The 9,824-nt window shown below is 39.2% G+C and overlaps 1 protein-coding gene and 1 long non-coding RNA gene across 3 annotated transcripts in view; one reads left to right on the top strand and one right to left on the bottom strand.

Annotated features, from left to right (window-relative positions):
- Nucleotides 1-1,846, bottom strand: part of LOC149035306 (uncharacterized) — a 2,231-nt gene extending 385 nt beyond the window's left edge. Inside the window, exons 1-3 of the mRNA XM_089192313.1 lie at nt 1,305-1,846; nt 1,000-1,065; nt 1-317 (exon numbers count right to left, since the gene is read on the bottom strand). The exon at nt 1-317 is cut by the window's left edge and continues 385 nt beyond it. Of these exons, the coding sequence (XP_089048439.1) occupies nt 97-317; nt 1,000-1,065; nt 1,305-1,524 (507 nt within the window). The 5' untranslated portion in view covers nt 1,525-1,846 and the 3' untranslated portion in view covers nt 1-96. The remainder of the gene's footprint in view (nt 318-999; nt 1,066-1,304) is intronic.
- The window catches only part of LOC149035305 (uncharacterized), a 40,730-nt gene extending 33,727 nt beyond the window's left edge, over nt 1-7,003 (top strand). For both annotated transcript variants that reach the window (XR_016182539.1, XR_016182538.1), the window contains exon 3: nt 6,585-7,003. This is a non-coding gene — a long non-coding RNA (uncharacterized LOC149035305). The remainder of the gene's footprint in view (nt 1-6,584) is intronic.
- The last annotated feature ends 2,821 nt before the right edge of the window (nt 7,004-9,824 follow it).

Genomic DNA, 9,824 nt, shown 5'->3' with positions numbered 1-9,824 from the left:
ACCAGATGGTTACAAAACAGAGGGAAAAAAGCCTTTTCACAAATTGTCTCTTCACATCAACAACAACCAACAGCAACCTCTGAAAACTATAAGTCTTTACATTGCATAAAAGCTGCTCTCACTGCCACTGTGGACAGGGTTGCTTCCTTCATAGAAATCCATTCTTTGAAATGGATTTCTATTTTGGCTTAAAAGATTAACCAACATCAGCTCATGTTGTCGCTCCTCCCTGCGACGCTCATTCTCTAATTCTTTCAGCCGTATTTCGTGCACCAACATTTCTTTTTGGCGCATGTTCTCAAGCTTTACAAGCATGTCCATCTCCTGTTCAGCAGCAGTTTTGAAGCTCTCGGTTAACACTGCAAACGATTTCTCAAATCTGGTCATTTTGCCTTTCTTGACAACTTTGTTTTTTTTCGTATCAGTTTTTGCTTCCGCTTCCATCTCCAATTTGGGTTTTATTGCCCCACTTAGTCTTTCCTCTCTTGCCCCACTGCTTCCCTCAGCACTGCCTTTTGAATTTGAGCTCAACTCTTCATTGTCAGCTTCATCACCAGATTCGACGTTGGTTTCGTCCTCAATGTTCCCTTCTGTTCCGCTATCCAAATCTTAACAGGGGAACAAAACAATTACGAACACAGAGAAGGTAAGGTAAACAGGGGAAGTACAAGAAAATTATGTGATTCCAAAGTTGCATTTAGTAAAAGTTTGTAAGACAGTAACATACTGAGCTACCACTTCTGTCAGCATTACAAATCAAAATCTTGTTAATTTTGGTAAATGATGATGTTACTTCAGGCTGTAGTGACTGGCGAACATGATGATGATGATGATGATGATGATGATGATGAAACAAACCTGTACTTTCAGCAGGTGCACTTGAATCAATAAGGCATGCAGCCGAAGATGTGTCCCTGTGACCACATGCTTGATCCATCTCATCAAAAAACTTTCATTTTTTCTGACGTTCAGTGCCACTTCTTTGTTGCTTATCGTGATGTTGTTTGTACTGCTGTCTCAGCTTTTTCCATTTGTTAATGATGGCATCTAAACTGATATTAATACCTACAAAACAAAGAGGCTAAGTTGCCAGGTATTCTACAACAAACACTTCTCTTCATCAAGGCTTGCATTATCTGACATACAAAATGGCGAGCGAAAATAACATCCAGTACCTTAACTAGCATCACGATGAAATTTGAAGAGTCCCTGTTACAAATGGAAAGTACTAATTTCGATCTAACTAGTTTTTCATTGAAAACCTTTCGCATAAACCCCTGGGGCATAAACATCGATCAGCTTACCTTTCTTTTGCATCTGTACTTGAACAGTTTTGTAAGCGGCCCTTTTCTCCTTTGGCGTCTTCGCATTATCCAGACTAAACATAACTGTCTCTTCTTGCATTATTTGAATTAATTCCTTTACATCTTCCTCTTTCCATGAGTATCCACGCGATTTTTTGGGCGACTTTCCTTTGGAGTTTGCTTCCGCCATGTTGAAACGTGAAGTGAACTTTTTGCACATGCTCCCAACAAATGGTGCTGACTAATCGCATAAAGGCTCACTCGGAAAATGTTGGTTTGGCACGGCTTATCGTTTACACTACGCACTTTATCCGACCTGGGCTAGAGTTTTTGGAACGCATACCAATTTTATCCGTGCTCAGACTACCTTGAGAGTAGGTCTGAGCACGGATAAAATTTTGGTTCGGGTGCCAGAAACATCGGTCGGCACGGATGAGGCAAAGTTGTTTACACGACTAAATTCATCCGTGCCGAACCAATGTTTCTGGTATGCGTACCAATTTTATCCGAGCCATGCCAAAAATTTTCTGTCGTGTAAATCAGCCTTGAATGATAGCAGTTCTGAAGGCTCATCTTCGAGCGATGAAGATCTCGATTTTTTATTTCTGGAAGCAGCTTTTCCGGAACCCCGATTGTTGGGCCCTCGTCTGAATATGGAAGACATAAGTGAGATCAATTGCGAGCAGATGTTTAGATAATTCTTTGTTTTGAGTTACCGTCTAGCGAATTTTTTCTGGCATAATTGCCAAAAATGTTGAATTGTGACACTAAACACTAGGTCGAACTGACTAGATAAATAAAATGATAAATAAATAACCTTTTATTTACCCTCGTTAGTGTTTATAGCACAAGTGCTAGTGAGGCCGATCATTATTTTCAATTTAAATTACATATTTCTTTGTGAAGTTTAATGGTCTAATGATCTATTCATTTAAAAGTTTTAAAAACAGAACTCTGGCATCAAAAACTTCCCCCTTCACTTAGTAAGCTTATTTACTGTACTTTTAACTTAGCAGCAAATGAGACCTTACAATCTACATGGACGCCCAAATTTCGAATTTTCAATGGATTTCGAATGTGATGGTGTGTTAGGACATTAATATACCAAAGGTTCCAAACCTCGATATTTTATTACAATAAATAATGGATCAAGGTTATGACAAAAACCATGGATATGGATCGGAGATTCGAAATCTGTAAAGTAATGCGTTAACAAATTAGTTTCAGTTTATATTGATAATATCAAAAGAAATCAAGGTAAATATTTACCCATTGGTTCTAGGTGTCCATAACACTGTCTAGCGATAGAAAATCTTAACAATTATATCTGTTACGTCATCAAATTATAATGCGCAAAGAAATTAGGATTTTGCGCAATACACCTTTAGGGGTGCCCATTTAACTAGGCCACAACAACTTTTTAATGCAGAAATGAGTAAATGTCGCATATGCGTAGAATGGTGTTTTGGAAAAATCCTTCAGTATTTTACTTACCTAGATTTTCAGAGAAATCGCAAGGTCCTTTTACAGCCAGTTGCCAAGTACTATTTAGTTGGCGCCCTTTTAATTAACTGCCACACATGTTTGTATGATTCACTCACTGGAACCTATTTTGATTTGGAACCCCCATCATTGGAAACATACTTATCAAACCTTTACTTGTGAAAACTCCTTTGTAAACACATACATGCTCAAGATGGCTAAATGAGAGTTCAAGAATACAGCATTTAAAATTTGCTGTTTGCTGAGCTAGAACAAAAATAAATAAATAATTAACTTTGCTTTGTAAATATAAGTAATCAACTTTGATTAATGGTTACTGTTTCCATAATTATTTAAACCTGCACACATTTCCTATCAGCTATAAATCAAACATGTCAGATCAGTCTATCAGAGCAGTTCTACATCTTTTCCTTTAAGATCTGCAGAAACATTCTCCTTTCTTCTAGCTCTAGTTTCAGCCTCTCCTTTCTTTCGGCAGCCTCCTGTTCAAACTTTTTTTTCTGCAGTTGCAGCTCCTCAGACTTGAGTTTCAGTTCTCTTTTAGGTCTGCTTTTCTTTCATTTTTCTGTTCAAGCATCTGCACAGCAGAAAGATGGGTTGCTCTCTTCCTTGTTACCTTGCCTTTCTTGCCTGTCAGTGAAAGACATCAAGAGCAATCAATGAGGGAGTGGCCATTCTTTGTCTATTTTTTAATTTTTTTTTTTATCCTATGGGTGGTACCTATTAATACGGGGATATTTTTGCACGGTTTAAACTATGCAGAGAAAGCAGAACTTAGCAAGTGCTCTTGGTATTTCGAAAGAAAATTAAGGGGTAACCATCAATTTTTCAGAGATCAAAAAGCTTCAATTTGACAAAAAAAAAGCTATACAAGCTTTGTATTTTAGCACTTTTCAGAATTATTGTTTCTTAATAATCTCTAAAAATGTGTGGTTACCCCCAATTTTCTTTTTGGATTCCAATAGCCCTTGCTTAGATCTGCCTTTCATAAACTGCGCAAAAATACCTCTGTATTAGTAGGCACCGTCCTTAAACATTCAGTTTCCATTCTGCTAAAAACTCACCAAGTATTTGTTATTTTTCGCTACTAAACTATGTTAACTAATTTTCTTGTGTTCCTTATTGCAAGCTCCCTCTTTTGCTCTCACATATTCTCTCGTATGAATACTCACCTCTTTTAGAACCACTGCCAGAAGTACTGGTACTTTCAGAATCATAATCATCGTCATTGCTAGTACACTCATCATCATCAGTACTACTCTCTTCTCGTTTACGTTCTAGAAAAGATTGAATAACAGACAGGTCTACAGCAAAGTGCATTAGAAATGAGATGTTGATCCCCCTTGTAAAGTAGTCAGTATCTTGAATAAACATTTTTCTATAAGTGATTTACCCCATACTAAGCCAATAGTTACCATGCTAGGGATACAAGCATTTTCTGTACTGTCCAATTAGGTACAATACACTCTGTTTTTCAGCTAATTGTTATTTAAACTTTAAACTTAGTTTTAATTTTCTGTGTTCTTGTGTGTTGTTGTATATGTTTGTCTTTAGTACATGTACCTCACCCTAATAAAAAATGATGTCATCACTAAGGGTGGCTTTATAGCCCTAATTAACCCATTATGGTTATTCTGGACAGCCATGTACTCGTTTTTTATTTTATTTATCCTAATTTTGTAATATAATTCGTTAATTTGGGTACAAATAAAGTTGGTGTTGTTGTGGTATAAAGCATACTTGTTGGGATATTTTATTTCTGAGCTTTGATCAAATCTCTCAAGGATTTATTCCTACCAAGAGGTACCAAAATGGGCGTGGCGTTGCTCAATCATGCCCCTGAAAGGTACCACGAGAAAGTAGACGATCAAGCTACTCTTAATGCAGCCTTTTAATACTTTAATACTTTTAATGTAAAATGTAATTGAAGACCAAAGGGCATATTAGTAAGGATCATGCAAAAGAATGTAGCATACTTACTGGATACCAGCCCTTCCATGGCTTTTTTTCTTATTTCCTCACCCATCTTTTTATCTTCCCTCTCTTTCTTTTTTTTCTGTTCCTTGTCTTTTGCAGTTTTGGCTTTATACTCTTCCATGTCTCTTCTATATGTACTGATATCCTGTAGCAGTTGGCTTAGCTCACTGTATTCCTCCTCGGTTCCAGATCTTTTGGTAATTCAAAGAATAAACATAACCACTCCTTCCATTACAATACAACAGTATTTGGGTTGGGAATGAACAAGTCCCAAGGCATTTGGCATTGTGGGCACAGTCTTGGCATACAATGCATGTATTTTAGAAATGTACTGATTCACTGAGAGGCTGTCATTACGACCATGAGATAAATAAACAACTTATTTGACTGAGACAAAGGAATTTCTTGTTAGGACTTGTTTGTTAAACATCTTCATGAATAAAACATAATGCTTCTGCGTATTCCTTGTCGCGCCAATTATATAACTTACATGAATGCATGTGAGTAAAAATGAAGATTGATGCCGCGCAGCCGCCCAATTTACTGGTGTTGGTGGTGGTGGATTTTCACCCAGTTGTTGTAACACTGCGGCTGGCAGGTCTGCTCTGCAATACGGGCAAGTTGGCCAGATATGTTTTTTCTGTTGGGACTGGTACCATGTCATAACGCAATCTAAATGGATCCTCTTCTTGCAACACATCGTTTTTTCTTGTTCGGGCAAACATTTGTGCAAATTGCGCATTCTTGATCTTCGATGACTTAAAGAAAGAAAGAAAGAAAAAATGGTCAGTTAGTGTCACTCGTGTGCGACTATGAAAAAAAACGGAAAAAAAAGATTCGAGTGCGATGTATATGAACTTACCACATGGTGTTTGGGCGTCATTCATTTTTTTCTTGTTGCTGGAGCTGACAACTGCACTAACTGAAATCTTTTAACGCACTGAAAAAAATTTGCTACATACGTGAAAGACATGGCATCACATTGACGCCATGCTACGTACGTGTACGAAATGTTATCATGTTAACGCCATGACATTTGTACCCCGCGCTTGCTTTTTTATGCATGCGCACATTGCGCTTTCTCGATCTTCAATAACTTAAAGAAAGAATGGTCAATTAGTGTCACTCATGTGTGACTAGGAAAAAACGGAAAAAAAGATTCGAATGCGATATCTATGAACTTACCGCATTCTGTTTGTGCATCATTCATTTTTTCTTGGTACATGAAATCTCTCCACTACATAAGTGAAAAAAAAATGGCATCGTGTTAACGACACCTCCACGCGCTGAAAAAAATTGCTACATACGTGTAAGAAATGACAACAGCATTATGCCATTTGTTACGCGTGCTTGCTTTTTTGTGCACGTGCATAAAAAATTTGCATATTGACCTCGATCTTGACATTTGTTCCGCTCACCTTGACCTTCGTTCCGCATGCTTGCTTTTTTGTGCATGACGCTCATCTTTCAAGAACTGATGAAGAAACGCTCACTAAAAAAGCTTTTTGCTTGCTTTTTTGTTTGTGCACAAAAAATTTGCATTTTCATCTGGAACATTCGTTCCGTTCACGCCATGCTACGTACGTGTAAGAAATGGCATCATGTTCACGCTATGTTATGTACGCGTTTCTGTATAAAAAGGAAATGAACGTCGCACTCTTCACAAAATCATAATCGTGAGTGAACAAGGTAAAACAACCACAAGACGAGAAGAAAACGAAAGAGGTATCAAACATGACATAAAACCAATATGTCTTTCGGCATCATCCTGATTGTATATTTTATATTTATGTAAAAAAGGATGGCTGGAGGACACAGCAAAAGACTAAAACATGAAGAGCCTGATGTCATCATGAGCGAGTACAAGTGTTTCGTATGCCACCTAAAATCTGAGACCTGTGAGCAAAGTGTCCAGCTCCCTTGTTGCAAACAGTATCTACACATGGATGAAAGTGATCCTCGCAGTGATGTGCACTACTTAAGCAGTAGTGAAAATAAGGCCTGAAAAAAAAATTTCAGGCCTGTACGGGATTTGAACCCATGACCTCTGCGATACCGGTGTAGCGCTCTACCAACTGAGCTAACAAGCCAACTGGGAGCTGGTCATGATAGTGGTTCTAAATAAACCCGTGAAGTGATGAATATACGGTTAAGAATATATGAAAGTCATATATTTGAACTGCGGATAAAGACATGGATGAAAGTGATCCTCGCAGTGATGTGCACTACTTAACTCTTTCATTCCCAGGCTCCCGGGGGTGGATTTTAAGGATACAAGAGGACCAACAAATAAATGTTTCTAAGTTGTTTAATGGTCAACATACTACCATAAATGAGATATCAAATGAAACTTTAGACATTTCTTTTTAAGAATATATCATTTAATACAGTGTCATATAGTCACAGCTTCTAATAAAATATTAATAAACTTAATAAAAAATATATTTTAATATAAAAAATTAACATTTTTCAATTTACAAAGCCTGTAGCAAGACCCAAATGTTTAAAATGCAAGGTAAAATTGTCTACAAAATTAATTCTATCTCCAGTACTCTACTTTAGAATGATAATCACCCCAACAGTTGTGATCCTTCTGGATGCACAGGAAAACATTACACACCCTGCAAAATATGCTTGGGCGTGGCACATATGGAACTGGGGGTGACCTATCCTTGGGAACATCTTTGAAGTCATTTTTATGAGATAGTCCTATTTTTTTGCTGCAAACAGAACAATTTCCCCTAGTTGCAAGCATTTCTGGCATATGTGCACCCACATTTTGGAGTCGTAACTCCTCATTTCGTGGCGCATTTGGGGTCTTTGGTTGGGTACGGGAATTCCCTATCAGACCCTCGGCCAACTCATACCTGAAGTCCAAAGCAACCCTCCTAGGTCTGTTTGTTCCCTCCCTTTCATGGCATTCAATGACAAAGGCATTGTGAATGGCCACCTCTACCTCATGGAAAAGAACACGACGGTACCACTTCACTGTTTTCCTGATACAAGTGTAATACCTTAGCATTTGATCAGCTTGATCAACCCCACCCATGCAATTATTATAATCCTTCAACAAGGGTGGGCAAGGGACATCTCCACTTTCCCCTCCCTCTCCCGCCCCTCTTCGCCGAACAACCCTTGCCTCAGCATTTGCCCGACGTGGAAATTCAGGGGGGTGAATGGTAGACAAAAAATAAACAGCTTTGCTGTCTAGCCACCCAACAGCAAGAAGTGGACCACACATCCGCCATTGATATGTGCCCCTGGCCAAGCCCCTGGTCCCTTCAAATAATATTTCATTCGGAAAATTCTTCCTCGATCCCTTGATGGTCCCACAAGCATAAATACTGTTTTCAAATAAATACTGATAAAGATCCACGCTTGTGTAAAAATTATCAGTATATAAATGATGGCCAAAACCCTCCAATCCAGTGCACAATTCCTTTACCACCCTAGTTGCTAGTCCCACCTCTGCCCTTTCCCCTGGATTTCTCCCTATATACAATTGCTGCCTATAAATATATGTACTTTCTGAATCTGCCAAGACCCAGACTTTGATGCCAAAACGGATTGGCTTACTTGCAATAAACTGGCGGAAGGACAAACGCCCCCTCCAAGGAATCATACATTCATCAATAGATATGTTCTTATGGAGATTATAAGCTTTTTCAAAGTTAGGAAAAAGCAGTTCCAATAGTGGCTTTATTTTGTGTAACTTATCGTATCCTGGTTGTCCAACAGGAACAATAGCAGCATCATCAGAGACATGCAAATAGCGCAAAATCTGGAAAAAGCGATTCCTGGGCATGACTTGACCAAAGGCAGGAACATTAGTAAGCCATTTCTGCTGCCAGTACATTTTAGCCTCAGGCAATTTCACAATTCCCATGGCAATGTTTAGTCCAAAGAATGCCTTCAGTTCTTCCAGGGTCACATCTTTCCAGGCCCCACCATCAGTACCAGCAGCCCTCTTCCTTTGTGCATTCAGGTTTGTCATTGTCAATAACAAATTCCACACATGGTGGTCAAAAAACAGTTCAAAGTACTCAAGAGCACTTGCCTGCCTCCTCTCACCTCGTCTTGTTGGCCCAACAGCACTTGTAAACTGTTTTAAATTTCTACTGCTGTTTTCCTCTAACCAAACATATTGTTGGCCGCCATCTTGGATTCTGGCTCCTCGGTTTCCTCCTCTCCTCCCTCTGGCTCTCACCGCTCCTTGGCCTCTTCTTCGACCACGTGCTCTGCCAATGGCTTCTCGAAGCTGTCGAGACCTGTCTTGTCGCTGTTCTCTCACATATTCACGACGATCTACCTCACTTTCACTCGAAGACTCGCATTCTTCATCCGATAAAGAAGGACTGTCGCCAGAATTATCCTCAATTCCCACTGAATTCTCAGGAAAAACGGCCACAACTTCCTCATCTTCGATCTCTGACTCAGACGAGTCATAAGCGATCGATGGATCGGCGTCCATCGCATCTAGCCGCTCTAAAACTTCTTCTACAGACAAATTTTCTCGAATTCGACAAGTCGCCATTTTTAAATATCCTGATGATAAACAAGAAAGGTGTAACTATCCGAGAAAGGCAAAAAATTGCGAGGAAAACGTCCCAAACTAGCCAGAATAAGACTCAAAACAACACTGATGGCTTTTAATCGTACCCAGACTCCGACTTCACGGTTGTAACACAAGGAACGCCTGGAGCTTTTTGTGTGTGGTCCAGGTAGCCCTGCAGGGCTACCTGGGAAGGAAAGGGTTAAGCAGTAGTGAAAATAAGGCCTGAAAAAAAAAAAATTTCAGGCCTGTACGGGATTTGAACCCATGACCTCTGCGATACCGGTGCAGCGCTCTACCAACTGAGCTAACAAGCCAACTGGGAGCTGGCCATGATCGTGGTTCTAAATAAACCCGTGAAGTGATGAATTTTTTTTTTCAGGCCTTATTTTCACTACTGCTTAAGTAGTGCACATCACTGCGAGGATCACTTTCATCCATGTCTTTATCCGCAGTTCAAATATATGACTTTCATATATTCTTAACCG

This window comes from Pocillopora damicornis, chromosome 13, assembly GCF_964200805.1.
Source record: "Pocillopora damicornis chromosome 13, jaPocDami1.2, whole genome shotgun sequence".
NCBI classification, from domain to species: domain Eukaryota; kingdom Metazoa; phylum Cnidaria; class Anthozoa; order Scleractinia; family Pocilloporidae; genus Pocillopora; species Pocillopora damicornis.
Note: the sequence above shows the minus strand (reverse complement) of the source record. Positions and strands in the feature narration are given on the sequence as shown.